Source organism: Leptodactylus fuscus, chromosome 4 (assembly GCF_031893055.1).
Source record: "Leptodactylus fuscus isolate aLepFus1 chromosome 4, aLepFus1.hap2, whole genome shotgun sequence".
NCBI classification, from domain to species: Eukaryota; Metazoa; Chordata; class Amphibia; order Anura; family Leptodactylidae; genus Leptodactylus; species Leptodactylus fuscus.
Genome location: NC_134268.1, coordinates 208,830,570 through 208,848,482, shown reverse-complemented (window position 1 = coordinate 208,848,482; position 17,913 = coordinate 208,830,570). Strand labels below are relative to the sequence as shown.

The 17,913-nt window shown below is 46.4% G+C and overlaps 2 protein-coding genes across 4 annotated transcripts in view; one reads left to right on the top strand and one right to left on the bottom strand.

Moving 5' to 3' along the window:
* Positions 1 to 17,913, top strand: part of ADAM22 (ADAM metallopeptidase domain 22) — a 138,155-nt gene that overhangs the window by 75,062 nt on the left and 45,180 nt on the right. The gene's annotated exons all lie outside the window — the stretch shown is intronic.
* CLDN12 (claudin 12) lies at positions 1,111 to 11,807 on the bottom strand. The gene is made up of 2 exons (XM_075271757.1): positions 11,713 to 11,807; positions 1,111 to 2,370 (listed from the first exon to the last, which is right to left on the bottom strand). The coding sequence occupies exon 2, from the start codon at positions 2,344 to 2,346 to the stop codon at positions 1,609 to 1,611; it is 738 nt and encodes a 245-aa protein (XP_075127858.1). The 5' UTR covers positions 2,347 to 2,370; positions 11,713 to 11,807; the 3' UTR covers positions 1,111 to 1,608.

Here is a 17,913-nt window from a genome sequence, read left to right as displayed (position 1 = left end):
ATAGAACATGAGGTTTTTTTTGCTTCTTTTTCCATATTTTGAAGGAGTTAAATATACAAAGCATTGATGGTTCCATCTGGAAACCCCCCCTATATATGGCCTATGAGGTACATGAATGTCATAAAAGGGACTCTGCCCCCATCTATAAGCTGGGATGGACAGGCACTGGAAAGGCCCATTGTAGCTAACACCATCGCCTATTTTTTCAATGAGAATCGTAGAAATATGGCCACACACTAGAACCAATCGATTTTTGCCATCAATGGCAGACTGGATCGGACATATTGTCTTTTAACATGCCCAATCATTTGAAGTGTATGGCGGTAGCGTATTCCCCTCCACTATTATGAACATAGGGATGGTTGATAGGGCCAAATAAGCATTCGGCTGATGGCTATTGAAGGTATATGGCCACCTTGGGGTTATGGAATGTGTGGCTCACTGTTCTACGTAAATCCCATTCACTTCTATGTGAGTTACGGAAACAGTGTAGATACGATGTTTTCATAGGCCCTACCATTGACTACAATCTTCTCATTGAGGTCATAGTCAAGAGCCAGGACTTCATTCTGAAGTAGGTATGGTTCCTAGAGCCGGGTCCCACATCATTAGCCATATTATGTGGATATGCCAAGAATGTCTTGAGGAGAAACCCCTTTAAGAGGGTCGTACAAGTATACAAAACATATTTAGCTTCTCTTTAGGCCCCACGCACATTACCGTAGTTGTTTTCCACCATTGCGGATAGTATACAGACCCATTCATTTCTGTAGCCACATACACACTGATCAGTGTCTGGGCCGTAGAGACTATCCATAAAACACAGAGCAGATATATATATATATATATATATATATATATATATATATATATATATGTATGTATGTGGGATCTGTGACTGCGAATGACATACTGATACGGTACGGATCAGTATTTGTGAACAGTAAAACCCCTATGGCTGTGTGCACGTAGCCTAAAGTAGTGGCAAACAATTAGTTAATCCTATTTTTGGTTCCTGCAGCACGCCATTGGGTTGTGCATAAAAATAAAAATCCCACTGACCAATGTAGGACATGACCTACAATTTGCAAAAATTCTGAAACTCCTCATTCAATATTTAAAAAAAAAAAAAAAAAAAAAAAAATTCCAAAAACATCTCTCAATGTTTTGTTCAGGCACTCGTTGGGTCCATATAACGTAATGCTGGGAATGGCTAGAGGTGAACGGACCGCTACGGGTCTAATTTTGCGTTAAATCTTCCATGGCTTACGTATTAATCTGAAACTGCAGAGACCTATTCACAGACTCTTCGAAAATATCAATAGTACAACTATAAAAACGATACGTCGTCAGCGCAATGTTGTGCAAAAACTAAAACATCACTGTATAGAGGTCAAGGCATAGCAGAAATGAGTGTGCAGATGCGTAAAACCGTACAAAAAAGTAAAAAAATTAAAATAAGCGACACAAACAATTACAAAAACATAAAAAGTACCGCAATATAACAAAAAGAAAATGGAGCCGATACTGATCAACGGAATAAAACCAGAAAATCACTAATACAGGGAATGGTGGGGAATGAAAGTGCACGAGGTGGGATGGATGGAGCTAGGCAGTATGAGTGACTACAGGAATGTCTATTTCAATGGCCGACATCCGGGACCGTGAGGCGTACGAAGGGGCGACGTAGCTGTGCATGCTGGAGGGATGGGAGTAGAGCGGCTGCCAAAATGGCGACGGGAGAGACTTACAGGCACAATACCATAAAAACAGTAACAGCGCTGTGAAATACAAGGCCCCGGAGCTACCTATGGCGACAAAGACGGCAATGTCGTAGGTAAAATACGGCCCGTACTTCCTGTTCAGAACATCGTTATAAAATATCGACCATATGGATGGAGTGAGACTGATGCAACCCGCCAGGATGTACAGCAAGCCCGCCACAAGATGGCAGCCGGAACTGTTGATGACGCACCTGGCGATTTTTAGATTCGGCACGTTGGAGCTAAAGGTGGTGTTACATATTCCGGTTAGGCACAGGACGAGGGCGGAGGCGGCTGTCAGGATGCTGAACGGGAGGGCGAACTGGAGGACGCGGATGTCTATTTGGTCGACGCTGGCGTACCACTTGGTGTCGTAAATCAGGCACTCCCTGGACCACTCCTCCCGGATGCACTTCACCCACATGCCCACGCTGACCGTCAAGTTTTTCTCATTTCGGTTGTAGGTGTACAGCTTCATCTGCCTCCATTGGGGCAACAAGGTGGCCGTAAAAAGACCCGCAATGGAGGCCGTACCGCAGACAAAGGCCAGTAGGGTGACCGCATGCACTTCCTGGCAGCCCATTGTTCTGCTCGGCTCTTCGGGGACCTACATTAAAAAAAAAAAAAAAATTGCATTAGAAGAGGATACAAAAAAAAACTTTAAAAAAATCTATTTGACCCCCCAGTACTTAGCCACTTTTTTCCAGTTGGCCTTGGTCTGTACAACATAAGGAGTCCGTCTATGGTGCAGCAGATGAATATCATGTAGTCAACATGTACCTAACAGATCAAACAATAGTGAGGGCCCTCCTCAGCTGGCGCCAAAGTTTTTGTCCGGCCTCATGCACATGTAGAACATGTGGCTTTGTATTGTGTGCAATGAGGTGATGCTGTATATACCATTGTATAGTCACTATATACAGCCCTGGGTGAGCTCTTACTCTCAGGCAGTGGAATGTGAATCACCCTCAACTTGTTTTAATGGACACAATGGCGTTTCGTGATCACCACAATCGACCCACATAAAGACACCCCGTTGCCGATTTCAGCTCCTTGGACTCTTATGAGCTAAGCTTAATGGTGGAGAGTATGAGACTGAGCAGGGTTACTAGATGTAGGACGGAGTGTGCTCAATCCACAGCAGACGGAAATAATATATCTGACATATCAGGTCTTGTCGCGTTGTGGTAATGTATCTGGGCCTTATCTTTAGTGACAATGTCGCCATATTGTTAAGGATTGGTGTCCCCAGCACTATAGAACAATATGAACACAACCATTATCTGACAGGCCATAGGTGGGGGGGATACTTAGTACCCCGTCAGATGTAGTTATTATGGTGTTCTTACTTTTAGGTGTACTTGTGATTAGTAGGAATCTTGTAAGTGTAAGGTCCGCTTATAGGGTTTTCCAAAAGTAGACACTGATGGCCTATCCTTAGGATAGATGAACAATATCATGATGAGTGAAGGTCCGACACCTGAGACTCCCGCCTATTCCTTGCTGTGCCGCCAGATCTGCACTGTACATAGACGGGTATATCACTTTCTATAATTTGATTTCGTTTTTTTTTTCCTGTAAAAGACTATTTAAAGGCTGCCAGGACTCCTACAAAGCGACTAAGAGTCACAAAAAGTGACAAAGCAGGACTCACAGGGTCTCTCTGAGTGGGGAGGGAGAAGGACTTGAAACCTTTTGATATGAGTGGGGGGAGCAGGACTCACAGACTTTCTCTATGAGTGGGAGGGGGGAGCAGGACTCACAGACTTTCTCTATGAGTGGGAGGGGGGAGCAGGACTCACAGGCTTTCTCTATGAGTGGGAGGGGGGAGCAGGACTCACAGGCTTTCTCTATGAGTGGGAGGGGGGAGCAGGACTCACAGGCTTTCTCTATGAGTGGGAGGGGGGAGCAGGACTCACAGGCTTTCTCTATGAGTGGGAGGGGGGAGCAGGACTCACAGGCTTTCTCTATGAGTGGGAGGGGGGAGCAGGACTCACAGGCTTTCTCTATGAGTGGGAGGGGGGAGCAGGACTCACAGGCTTTCTCTATGAGTGGGAGGGGGGAGCAGGACTCACAGGCTTTCTCTATGAGTGGGAGGGGGGAGCAGGACTCACAGGCTTTCTCTATGAGTGGGAGGGGGGAGCAGGACTCACAGGCTTTCTCTATGAGTGGGAGGGGGGAGCAGGACTCACAGGCTTTCTCTATGAGTGGGAGGGGGGAGCAGGACTCACAGGCTTTCTCTATGAGTGGGAGGGGGGAGCAGGACTCACAGGCTTTCTCTATGAGTGGGAGGGGGGAGCAGGACTCACAGGCTTTCTCTATGAGTGGGAGGGGGGAGCAGGACTCACAGGCTTTCTCTATGAGTGGGAGGGGGGAGCAGGACTCACAGGCTTTCTCTATGAGTGGGAGGGGGGAGCAGGACTCACAGGCTTTCTCTATGAGTGGGAGGGGGGAGCAGGACTCACAGGCTTTCTCTATGAGTGGGAGGGGGGAGCAGGACTCACAGGCTTTCTCTATGAGTGGGAGGGGGGAGCAGGACTCACAGGCTTTCTCTATGAGTGGGAGGGGGGAGCAGGACTCACAGGCTTTCTCTATGAGTGGGAGGGGGGAGCAGGACTCACAGGCTTTCTCTATGAGTGGGAGGGGGGAGCAGGACTCACAGGCTTTCTCTATGAGTGGGAGGGGGGAGCAGGACTCACAGGCTTTCTCTATGAGTGGGAGGGGGGAGCAGGACTCACAGGCTTTCTCTATGAGTGGGAGGGGGGAGCAGGACTCACAGGCTTTCTCTATGAGTGGGAGGGGGGAGCAGGACTCACAGGCTTTCTCTATGAGTGGGAGGGGGGAGCAGGACTCACAGGCTTTCTCTATGAGTGGGAGGGGGGAGCAGGACTCACAGGCTTTCTCTATGAGTGGGAGGGGGGAGCAGGACTCACAGGCTTTCTCTATGAGTGGGAGGGGGGAGCAGGACTCACAGGCTTTCTCTATGAGTGGGAGGGGGGAGCAGGACTCACAGGCTTTCTCTATGAGTGGGAGGGGGGAGCAGGACTCACAGGCTTTCTCTATGAGTGGGAGGGGGGAGCAGGACTCACAGGCTTTCTCTATGAGTGGGAGGGGGGAGCAGGACTCACAGGCTTTCTCTATGAGTGGGAGGGGGGAGCAGGACTCACAGGCTTTCTCTATGAGTGGGAGGGGGGAGCAGGACTCACAGGCTTTCTCTATGAGTGGGAGGGGGGAGCAGGACTCACAGGCTTTCTCTATGAGTGGGAGGGGGGAGCAGGACTCACAGGCTTTCTCTATGAGTGGGAGGGGGGAGCAGGACTCACAGGCTTTCTCTATGAGTGGGAGGGGGGAGCAGGACTCACAGGCTTTCTCTATGAGTGGGAGGGGGGAGCAGGACTCACAGGCTTTCTCTATGAGTGGGAGGGGGGAGCAGGACTCACAGGCTTTCTCTATGAGTGGGAGGGGGGAGCAGGACTCACAGGCTTTCTCTATGAGTGGGAGGGGGGAGCAGGACTCACAGGCTTTCTCTATGAGTGGGAGGGGGGAGCAGGACTCACAGGCTTTCTCTATGAGTGGGAGGGGGGAGCAGGACTCACAGGCTTTCTCTATGAGTGGGAGGGGGGAGCAGGACTCACAGGCTTTCTCTATGAGTGGGAGGGGGGAGCAGGACTCACAGGCTTTCTCTATGAGTGGGAGGGGGGAGCAGGACTCACAGGCTTTCTCTATGAGTGGGAGGGGGGAGCAGGACTCACAGGCTTTCTCTATGAGTGGGAGGGGGGAGCAGGACTCACAGGCTTTCTCTATGAGTGGGAGGGGGGAGCAGGACTCACAGGCTTTCTCTATGAGTGGGAGGGGGGAGCAGGACTCACAGGCTTTCTCTATGAGTGGGAGGGGGGAGCAGGACTCACAGGCTTTCTCTATGAGTGGGAGGGGGGAGCAGGACTCACAGGCTTTCTCTATGAGTGGGAGGGGGGAGCAGGACTCACAGGCTTTCTCTATGAGTGGGAGGGGGGAGCAGGACTCACAGGCTTTCTCTATGAGTGGGAGGGGGGAGCAGGACTCACAGGCTTTCTCTATGAGTGGGGGGTGAAGCAGGACTCACAGGCTTTCTCTATAAGTGGGGGGGGGGGGAAGCAGGACTCACAGGCTTTCTCTATGAGTGGGGGGTGAAGCAGGACTCACAGGCTTTCTCTATAAGTGGGGGGGGGGGGGAGCAGGACTCACAGGCTTTCTCTATGAGTGGGGGGGGAGCAGGACTCACAGGCTTTCTCTATGAGTAGGGGGGAGCAGGACTCAGGCTTTCTCTATGAGTGGGGGGTGAAGCAGGACTCACAGGCTTTCTCTATAAGTGGGGGGGGGGAAGCAGGACTCACAGGCTTTCTCTATGAGTGGGGGGTGAAGCAGGACTCACAGGCTTTCTCTATAAGTGGGGGGGGGGAGCAGGACTCACAGGCTTTCTCTATGAGTGGGGGGGGAGCAGGACTCACAGGCTTTCTCTATGAGTAGGGGGGAGCAGGACTCAGGCTTTCTCTATGAGTAGGGGGGAGCAGGACTCAGGCTTTCTCTATGAGTAGGGGGGAGCAGGACTCACAGGCTTTCTCTATGAGTGGGGGGAGCAGGACTCACAGGCTTTCTCTATGAGTGGGGGGAGCAGGACTCACAGGCTTTCTCTATGAGTGGGGGGAGCAGGACTCACAGGCTTTCTCTATGAGTGGGGGGAGCAGGACTCACAGGCTTTCTCTATGAGTGGGGGGAGCAGGACTCACAGGCTTTCTCTATGAGTGGGGGGAGCAGGACTCACAGGCTTTCTCTATGAGTGGGGGGAGCAGGACTCACAGGCTTTCTCTATGAGTGGGGGGAGCAGGACTCACAGGCTTTCTCTATGAGTGGGGGGAGCAGGACTCACAGGCTTTCTCTATGAGTGGGGGGAGCAGGACTCACAGGCTTTCTCTATGAGTAGGGGGAGCAGGACTCACAGGCTTTCTCTATGAGCAGGCAGGGGTAAGTCTTGAAAGTATTTAAAACACTTGCCACTAATCCTTTATAGTCTTAAAGGTAGACGGTAGAATTTTGCGCTGCTTTAGGCGGATACCGCTCCGATTCTCCATCTCATCATTTACAATATAAGAGTCCTGCTCAATCTTGTTGCAGATCTTGCGATTGATTAAGCCACGAAGTCTGCGACAAGACACTTCTCTGTGTAAGAAGCTTACTAATCAGCGAAAGTGGAAATCTGCCTATACCCTTATAACCCTGATCCATTATATTCCACAGCTGAGCCCTCCTGCATCTTTCAGTGGCCATCGACAATCCATGAATACAGGTCACCGCTATACACTCAGTATATGGACAGTCCCTTACTGAAATAGTTCTGCTATATGAGCCACTATATCTCTCTCCTTGTGTGTGTGTATATATATATATATATATATATATATATATATATATATATATATATATGCACACACATATATACACTGCCTAATTTCATCTTCTGAAAAGGCAAAACCTGGAGGAGTTCCTTGTGTGTCAAGGACTGAGAAGAGCACAATTGCTGCACTTCCCACCCACACACACTGAGACGCCTTGTAATTTGTGAATGCTTTCTACCTTGCAGCGTGTCAGGCCTCGCAGCTTATCTGCAGACTATTTCTACAGTCATTTTCTCTGCAGTTTTTTTGCTTACAATAAGGAGCAGGCAGATTTTCCAATATGAGCTGTATAAGGGAGGTTGCCCCTGTATAGCGGTTTGGTACGCACACCTAGCAGGCGACAGGAGCCTTGCGTCTCCCTTGCGTTCAGAGCTATCTGGCATGTGGTCAATGCGCAGGATGGATATGTGGGATTTAGCAATTCTCTGAGTCACAGATACATTTATTATATCGACTTTGGTGTCACAAGCCGGGACTTGTCACCGTGTCCTGTGTTTTTCTTGATCTGGATCCTGTGTAGGTTGTAATTTTCTCACTGAGTGTCCTAGGGCTGGGAACAGCCGCATACAATGGCTCGTACATATGGCGGTATTACACTGCCATTCTGTATGAGGGCTTCCTTTATTGCAGCCCCAGGATTACACAGAATTGTGGCATGTTCCAACATTATTTCCAGGAGAAAATATTTCAGTGTACACTCCTATCCATAGGTTGTACCCAGTGTTTTAGCTCAGCTCCATGCAAATTAAAAAGGCTGAGCTGCAATATCACACACAACCTGCGGATAACAGTGGCGCTATTTCTACCACAAAGCAAAGGAATCATCGCCTAGATGTGCAAAACAAGCAGTGCTGAAAAGTAAAGAGTTAAGCGAGCCTGTCTGTCCCTATAATAACCAGCTGAACGTCTTGCGCAAGGGACTGAGGTGTCGAAACACCCCATTCGTGGTGTACAGATTGTGTATTCTAATAGTGAAAGTCCTTGTGAGGATCCAAAGGTGCTCGCGATAGTTAATGGGATATTTATATACCTATAAAATGCTCCGCAGATATATAAAGACACCGCAGACTTATAAAGAGGTTCTGTATGCACTTCAAAGGCTCTAGGGGGCACATAGAAAGGCTCCATAGAAATATAAAAGGCTCTGTAGAAATAGAATATGCTTTGTAGAGATATAAAAAGGCTCCATATACATAAGAAGGCTCTGTCTACCTATTAAAAGGCTCCATATACATAAGCAGGCTCTGTCTACCTATAAAAAGGCTCCATAATAATAAGAAGGCTCTGTCTAACTATAAAAAGGCGCCATAGACTTATTGAGAAGTTCTCTATAAAAGGCTCTATATACATCAACAATTGCATATATATATATATATATATATATATATATATATAAAGGCTCCATAGAAATATAAAAGGCTCTATTATAAATATGCTTTGTAGAAATATAAAAAGGCTCCCTATACATAAGCAGGCTCTGTCTACCTATAAAAAGGCTCCATAGACTTATTTAGAAGTTCTGTATACATATAAAAGGCTCCATACAAATATAAAAGGCTCTATATAAATAGAATATGCCTTATAGAAATATAAAAAGGCTCCATATACATAAGCAGGCTCCGTCTACCAATAAAAAGGCTCCATAGACTTATTTAGAAGTTCTGTATAGATGTAAATGGTTCTATGGCCATATAAAAGGCTCCACAGAAACATAAAAGGCTCGGTATACATAACCAGACTGCCTATAAAAAGGCTCCATGTACTCACAAAGAGGTTCTGTATACATAGAAAAGGCTCGATACAAATATAATATGTTTCATAGAAATACAAAAAGTCTCTATCTACAAAAACCATAATCCATAGACTTCTAAAAAGGCTCCATATTATAAAGGATGATGTGAATGAGCCCCGGGTTGTTTATGAGATCTCCGGTGTTCACGCTGTTCCGCTTTCTGAAGTCGGCCCCAGTATCTCCTTGTGTATAGCATCTTCTATGTTTCGCTTCTCCTGCCAGACTCGACAAGCCAAGGATTCAGGAACTGGCAGCGAGCACTTCTGTGCCTCAAAAGCTGTTGGGGGGGGGGGGGGGGGGCTGCAAATGATACCAAGAGGTTGTGCAGTCTTGGCAGCGGCAGATGACAGTTCTTCATCTGCTTGTCAAACCGTGAAGAACCCAGTGACAACCCCGCACAATGACTTATTTACTGCCTCATGGACAGCCATGCCCAAGCTAAAGACAGATTGCCAGAGGGGGATTCGATTTAAGGGAACTATTGTATTGTGACAAAATATATATGTGCCCCCTCCTCCATCCTCGCAGGCCCTGCAATAGGCATAACACAAGGTCAGTCCCTTTAAATAAGTTTTCCCACCACAGGCAATGCAAAGCATCCATATTACTAAGTGATGGGTGAGGATCTGACTACCGGGACCTCATCTGATCCCAAAAATGAAGGGTTTAAATAGAGACCTCCCTTATAGGAGGGGGGGTCATATTAATCACCTTACACATCAGAACCAGCAACATCCCTATCATACAGGTGTCTTATATGGAGGAGCTTCACCCTAATCTGATCCTATACGGCCCCTTTTATTTTTGGATCGGGGCATTTCAGTCTTTACAAACCAGCCGTGAGTTTTGTGGAATCTCTTACCTATATAACCAGTAATAAGAGGTTATTATGGCGCGTATAAAATATAATGAGGCTCGCCCCGGGGCACCTTTGTTGGCTATAATTAGAAGGTACCAATGTAGTGTGGTATAGTCTTTGGGACGGGTCCAGCCCAAACCTACTTCTTCTACATTATCCTCCAATGTGTCTTATTGCCATTTTTTTTAAAGGGGTCTGACCTTACTTAATGTCCATGGGGGTTGTGTGGGGGACCTTGAGTGTAACCATAAGGTGCTCTTAAGAATGCAATGGTAACCGGTGATCTTCAGATGGTAGGGGGGGTTCTTGGATGGTAACAGTGCCCACCCTTACTTTCTGGACACTTGTGGAACTGTAGCGGTTACACACATAGAATGTCTGTCTCTGATTTTTTCTGTATAGCTGATCTCAGCCCTGCTACAATTGTTAGTTATATAGCACTATATATATATATATATATATATATATATATATATATATATATATACACACAGAAAGTATATATAACACACACACAGAAGGTCAGGAATGGCCGAGCAGTTGCTGGAGAACTACAAGTTTCAGAATGACATGTATACATATAAGTCTATAATTGGTTATAAGAAGTTCTGAACTGGGAAATGGGGCTCATCCCGAATGTGTAACCCTCTAACGTTGCGTTCTCCAACCGTTGCTGAACTACAACTCCCAGCAAGTCTCAGGCTGTCAGGGCAAGGCGCAGGTTGGGGAACACGAGGCATGATAGACAGAAACAGCAATATCAGGGGGAACCCCATTTCATACTTCAGAACTTCTTACAACCAATGATATGGATACAGGGCATTCTGAAACGTGTGGTTCCCCAGCACCTGCTCAGCCGTCCCTTGTATGCTTTTCTTTCTGTTTTTACATACACATTGACTATTAGGGGCAGATATCTATCTAACAGAGTTGAAATGGTCATTTAACCCTTCAATGGCTCGCCTTCTACACATACCTGTTCTACTTGTATTAGGGTTATACGTTTCTCACAAAAATACACAAACAAGAATAGGACATGCAATTACAAGCGCTGATTTTAGGGCAACCACTTGACGTCAAATAAGAGTCCAGTTAGGGTAATGCAGTCAGTAGTTCACCCCCGATGACTAACTCGGCTCTGCTACATCTACATCTTACTTTCTTAGAAGATCAGTGTCTTATTCAGGTATCTGGTCAGCCAAGTGATTCATTGTAACAATTTTTGTAACAAATCAGATTTTTGTTCTATTTAAGCTACTTTTGTCGAATGTAAGCTTATAATTGTCCACCAGTTATAGATCGGCGCCCACAACTGGTCAGATATATGAATCCCCCTCTATAGACCCTGGTCGGCTATATGAATACCCCTGTATATACCCTGGTCAGCTATATGACTACCCCTGTATATACCCTGGTCAGATATATCCCCCTCTATATACCCTGGTCAGCTATATGACTACCCCTGTATATACCCTGGTCAGATATATGACTACCCCTGTATATACCCTGGTCAGCTATATGACTACCCCTGTATATACCCTGGTCAGATATATGAATCCCCCTCTATATACCCTATAGATCTCCTGGTCCCCCTGCAGACACTGTCACAGCCAACATGAGTCACCTCTGCTATACCCTGTGCTGCAGTGTCTACCGCATCTATAGGGCTAAGGGGCCACAGCTCAGAGAAGACCCCCCCCCCCCCCAGCATGCACACCCCACCTGTAGCTTCCCAAACTACAAGCGCCAACCCCTGCACCTCCCACCTGCAAGTTTTGCAGCCCTCCCACCCCACCTGCGGCGGACGGATCACCGCACAGTATGTACACTGCTCTATACAGGACCCCCCACATACACGGCACTGACCTAGCGGCGGCAGCAGACAGGGGGAGACACTGAGCGGAGCAGGAAGCCTGGCCGCGGCTACACCGGAGCAGCTCTGGTAGGTGTGGTGACGTAGGAGGCACGTGATGCAGGGAGGGTCACGTGACGCGTCCCTGAAAATTTCCGCTCTGGGGGTCTGACAGGACGGCGGCTGTGCACACACTGCGGCATATGCGGCTGATAGCGACTGTGCGCCCTGACAATGACTGTGTGCATGTTCACACCAAGCGGTTCTGTCAGGCACCCGAAGTGAAAAACGAAACAACTTTACTAATAATTCTAATTAATATTCTCCAACTCTTTTGTATCCAGTCCAGTAAGGATGTGATATATATATATATATATATATATGTAATGTCATTTATGTTATAATATATATATATATATATATATGTTATCCGTTATGTATTATATAATATGTTATCTCTCATCCCTTATTTTATAGCTACATACACTCACCGGCCACTTTATTAGGTACACCATGCTAGTAACGGGTTGGACCCCCTTTTGCCTTCAGAACTGCCTCAATTCTTCGTGGCATAGATACAACAAGGTGCTGGAAGCATTCCTCAGAGATTTTGGTCCATATTGACATGATGGCATCACACAGTTGCAGTCGCAGATTTGTCGGCTGCACATCCATGATGCGAATCTCCCGTTCCACCACATCCCAAAGATGCTCCTCTATTGGATTGAGATCTGGTGACTGTGGAGGCCATTGGAGTACAGTGAACTCATTGTCATGTTCAAGAAACCAGTCTGAGATGATTCCAGCTTTATGACATGGCATTGCATTATCCTGCTGAAAGTAGCCATCAGATGTTGGGTACATTGTGGTCATAAAGGGATGGACATGGTCAGCAACAATACTCAGGTAGGCTTTGGCGTTGCAACGATGCTCAATTGGTACCAAGGGGCCCAAAAAAATTGCCAAGAAAATATTCCCCACACCATGACACCACCACCACCAGCCTGAACCGTTACCGATACAAGGCAGGATGGATCCATGCTTTCATGATGTTGACGCCAAACTCTGACCCTACCATCCGAATGTCGCAGCAGAAATCGAGACTCATCAGACCAGGCAACGTTTTTCCAATCTTCAATTGTCCAATTTCGATGAGCTTGTGCAAATTGTAGCCTCAGTTTCCTGTTCTTAGCTGAAAGGAGTGGCACCCGGTGTGGTCTTCTGCTGCTGTAGCCCATCTGCCTCAAAGTTGGATGTACTGTGCGGCGTTCAGAGATGCTCTTCTGGCTACCTTGGTTGTAACGGGTGGCTATTTGAGTCACTGTTGCCTTTCTATCAGCTCGAACCAGTCTGGCCATTCTCCTCTGATCTCTGGCATCAACAACGCATTTCCGCCCACAGAACTGCCGCTCACTGGATGTTTTTTCTTTTTCGGACCATTCTCTGTAAACCCTAGAGATGGTTGTGCGTGAAAATCCCAGTAGATCAGCAGTTTCTGAAATACTCAGACCAGCCCTTCTGGCACCAACAACCATGCCACGTTCAAAGGCACTCAAATCACCTTTCTTCCCCATACTGATGCTCGGTTTGAACTGCAGGAGATTGTCTTGACCATGTCTACATGCCTAAATGCACTGAGTTGCCGCCATGTGATTGGCTGATTAGAAATTAAGTGTTAACGAGCAGTTGGACAGGTGTACCTAATAAAGTGGCCGGTGAGTGTATATAATATACTATATAATGTTATAGTCACCATTAACCCTTTCACATCTGCACAGGCCTCTCAGACCCACTGAGGGACCCGCACGACTGAGAGTCGGACCACAACGCTGACCCAGACCCCATTGACTATGCACTTAGCCTCAGTTCACATCTGCACCAGAGTCTCGGCTGCAGAAATCGGCAGAGAAAAGTCCCGCACAGAAGATTTTTCGCTCTGTTGCTCTCGGTATGGTTTAAAGGGGCTCTATCAGCAAAATCCTGCAGATAGAGCCCTACATATGCGTGCATAGCCTTTAAAAAGGCTATTCAGGCACTGTAAAAGTTAAATTAAACTACCCCCCCCCCCCGTTTTAAAATAATAACTTAAAAAAGAATGTTCTCTACTTACGGAACGTGCACCCTGGGCGGGCATTCAGGGTGCGCCGTCTTCTTCTTCCCCGCCACTTCTTCCTCTGACGTCTTCGGGTCCCATCCTCCTCCGGCGCTTGCTCGTGGACACTGATAAAAAAAAAATAGCCCGGGCGCATGCGCAGTAGCCGTTGTAGAAGCCGCGTGCTACTGCGCATGCGCCCGGGCTATTTTTTTTTTTTATCAGTGTCCGCGAGCAAGCGCCGGAGGAGGACGGCACCCGAAGACGTCAGAGGAAGAAGAGGCGGGGAAGAAGAAGACGGCGCACCCTGAATGCCCGCCCAGGGTGCACGTTCCGTATGTAGAGAACATTCTTTTTTAAGTTATTATTTTAAAACGGGGGGGTAGTTTAATATAACATTTACAGTGCCTGAATAGCCTTTTTAAAGGCTATTCACGCATATGTAGGGCTCTATCTGCAGGATTTTGCTGATAGAGCCCCTTTAAGGGAGCCTTCACACGGAGTAAACGCGCCTGTATTTTTGCAAAATACACCTGTACAAATAAGGGCTAGTTCACACGGGGACATGGACGCTGATTTTGACAGCTGATTTCGCGGCCAAATCAGCCTCCATAAAATGTAGCCCTATGTGAATTGCTAGCTTTTTTTTTCTGCTAGCTTTTTTTATTGCTAGCTTTTTTTGCTAGCAGAAAAAGAAGCAACATGACCTTTCTTCAGGTGTTTAACGCCTGAAAAAATTAATAGGAGTCTATGGGGCACTGAAAAAACCGCTAGCGGTTTTTGGTCGCTTATTTTTGCAGCTGTTTTGGCAAAAACAGCGACTGAAACCGCTAGCGGTTTTTTTATCATGTACTTTTTTGTAATACAAAAAAAAAAAGCTTCAAAAAAACAGTGACTGAAAAAGCGTCAAAAACAGCGTCCAATGCAAAAAACAGTGTCCAAAAAAAGCGACGCTGAAAAATCAGTGACAAAATCAGCTAGGCTTTTTTCACGTGTGAACTAAGACTCCCATTGACTTTAATGATATTTTTTACACGTGTAAAAATACGCCTGTAAAATGTCATTGAAGTCAATGGGAGTCTTATTTTTACACGTGTATTTTGCAAAAATACAGGCGCGTTTACTCCGTGTGAAGGCGTCTGCCGGTGACCAGTGTTTTAGCAGACTGGCTCTATGTCACTCAGGTCCCCTGGCAGACCCAGACAGTGGAGAAAGCTCAGTGCAGATGTGAACAAGGCCTTAATGTCTGTTGCTGTTGTCCTATGACAGAAATGGACATTAGCAATGGTAGTGTGAACCCACCCTTAGAGCCAGGGTTACATGTCAACTTTTGGCTGCAACTCGCATTGTGCCCCTGAGGATACTGCAACTATGAATTTGATGCCTTAAAATCTGCCTGAAATCTACCCCTCAATCATTTCTATTGGAGACAGTAGATGATTTTTCTCATCCTGTTCGTTCCTAAGGCCCCATTCACACGGGGCAGATTTTGGTGCGGAATCCACGTCATAATCCGCCCCCTCACAATAGCAGTCTATGTAGACTGCTAGCACTCTTTTTTCCATGAGCGGCAACAAAAAGAAGCGAGCTGCCCTTTCCTCAGGTGGATTCCATGGCTGATTCTGCCTCGCGACAGCACACTCCGGACTAAGCCCATTCATTTGGGCCTACGCCGGTCCGGAGTGCCACCACTGTTGGAAGTTGCGGCAGGTGGATTTTGGCCATATTCTGACACGGCTTCCCGCGTCAGAATCAGGATCAAAATCCGCCATCCGCACCCCGTGTGAACAAAACGGCGCGGATACCGCACATATTATGGTGCTTTCTGGTACCCGCGCAGAATCCGTGCGGGATCGGTGCCAGAGTCCGCGCAGTAAAAAAGCCTTCTTATAGGACACTATTCCACACGGATACAGCATGGGAACGCGCCATAATATGCGCGGTATCTGCTCCATTTTGCTCCGTCTGAATGTCCCCTTTGGATTCCGCTTGAGGCCAAGCAGAAAAAATTTACTTCAAATTTCTGAAATAGAAATTTCCTACTTGAGAAATTCAGCATCAAATTCCTACTTGTGAACACACAGAACTCGAGAGGTTTTTTTATTACCATCCCTGCCTTCCTGATCTCTGTGTACACAGCTATGGGAGAGGCCATGATACGGCTCCTCTCTGACCTAGCAGTCATGTTCACCAGGAACTGTAAGAGCTGCTGGGTCCTAGAGAATACAGATCGACTCTCCAGTACATGTTGGGAGGCTGCTAAATGTATTAGCCCTTGTTACAGGAGAAATCAGCCCCCCCCCCTCCAAAAACAAATGGACTGTTAACATACCCCCAAAGGGCATTATGACAATATGGGCTTATTGTAAAAAAAAAAAGGAAATAAAATGCCACATAATAAAAAAAATTAAAGTAAAATAATTATACTTTTAAAAAAAACCACCCACATCACAGGCTCTAGCCAAAAGATTATTAACGGAGAGGAAAAACTATTTTAGGCTAAGACTCGGTTCACATCTGCACCCGGTCTCCTTATGGGCATTCCGTTCACCTCTCCACATTTTTTGCCCTTCCCAAGCAGAAACTGAACGGAAACCACGCGGACCCCATTATAGTCTATGGGGCCGGGGTTTCCTAAGGTAACTGCTTTTTTATCCCTGTACTGTGACATCACTGTGTGTATTATCCCTGTAGTGTGACATCACTGTGTGTATTATCTCTGTACTGTGACATCACTGTGTGTATTATCTCTGTACTGTGACATCACTGTGTGTATTATCTCTGTACTGTGACATAACTGTGTGTATTATCTCTGTACTGTGACATCACTGTGTGTATTATCTCTGTACTGTGACATCACTGTGTGTATTATCTCTGTACTGTGACATCACTGTGTGTATTATCTCTGTACTGTGACATCACTGTGTGTATTATCCTGTACTGTTACATCACTGTGTGTATTATCTCTGTACTGTGACATCACTGTGTGTATTATCCCTGCACTGTGACATCACTGTGTGTATTATCTCTGTACTGTGACATCACTGTGTGTATTATCCCTGTACTGTGACATCACTGTGTGTATTATCTCTGTACTGTGACATCACTGTGTGTATTATCCCTGTACTGTGACATCACTGTGTGTATTATCCTGTACTGTTACATCACTGTGTGTATTATCTCTGTACTGTGACATCACTGTGTGTATTATCCCTGCACTGTGACATCACTGTGTGTATTATCTCTGTACTGTGACATCACTGTGTGTATTATCCCTGTACTGTGACATCACTGTTTGTATTATCTCTGTACTGTGACATCACTGTGTGTATTATCCCTGTACTGTGACATCACTGTGTGTATTATCCTGTACTGTGACATCACTGTGTGTATTATCCCTGTACTGTGACATCACTGTGTGTATTATCCTGTACTGTGGCATCACTGTGTGTATTATCCCTGTACTGTGACATCACTGTGTGTATTATCCCTGTACTGTGACATCACTGTGTGTATTATCTCTGTACTGTGACATCACTGTGTGTATTATCCTGTACTGTGACATCACTGTGTGTATTATCCTGTACTGTGACATCACTGTGTGTATTATCTCTGTACTGTGACATCACTGTGTGTATTATCCTGTACTGTGACATCACTGTGTGTATTATCTCTGTACTGTGACATCACTATGTGTATTATCCCTGTACTGTGACATCACTGTCTGTATTATCTCTGTACTGTGACATCACTGTGTGTATTATCTCTGTATTGTGACATCACTGTGTGTATTATCTCTGTACTGTGACATCACTGTGTGTATTATCCTGTACTGTGACATCACTGTGTGTATTATCCCTGTACTGTGACATCACTGTGTGTATTATCCCTGTACTGTGACATCACTGTGTGTATTATCCCTGTACTGTGACATCACTGTGTGTATTATCCCTGTACTGTGACATCACTGTGTGTATTATCCCTGTACTGTGACATCACTATGTGTATTATCCCTGTACTGTGACATCATTGTGTGTATTATCTCTGTACTGTGACATCACTATGTGTATTATCCCTGTACTGTGACATCACTGTGTGTATTATCTCTGTATTGTGACATCAC

What these genes read in the sequence shown, in the direction of transcription:
- CLDN12 (XM_075271757.1), bottom strand. Translation starts at nt 2,346, where the DNA reads ATGGGCTGCCAGGAAGTGCATGCGGTCACCCTACTGGCCTTTGTCTGC.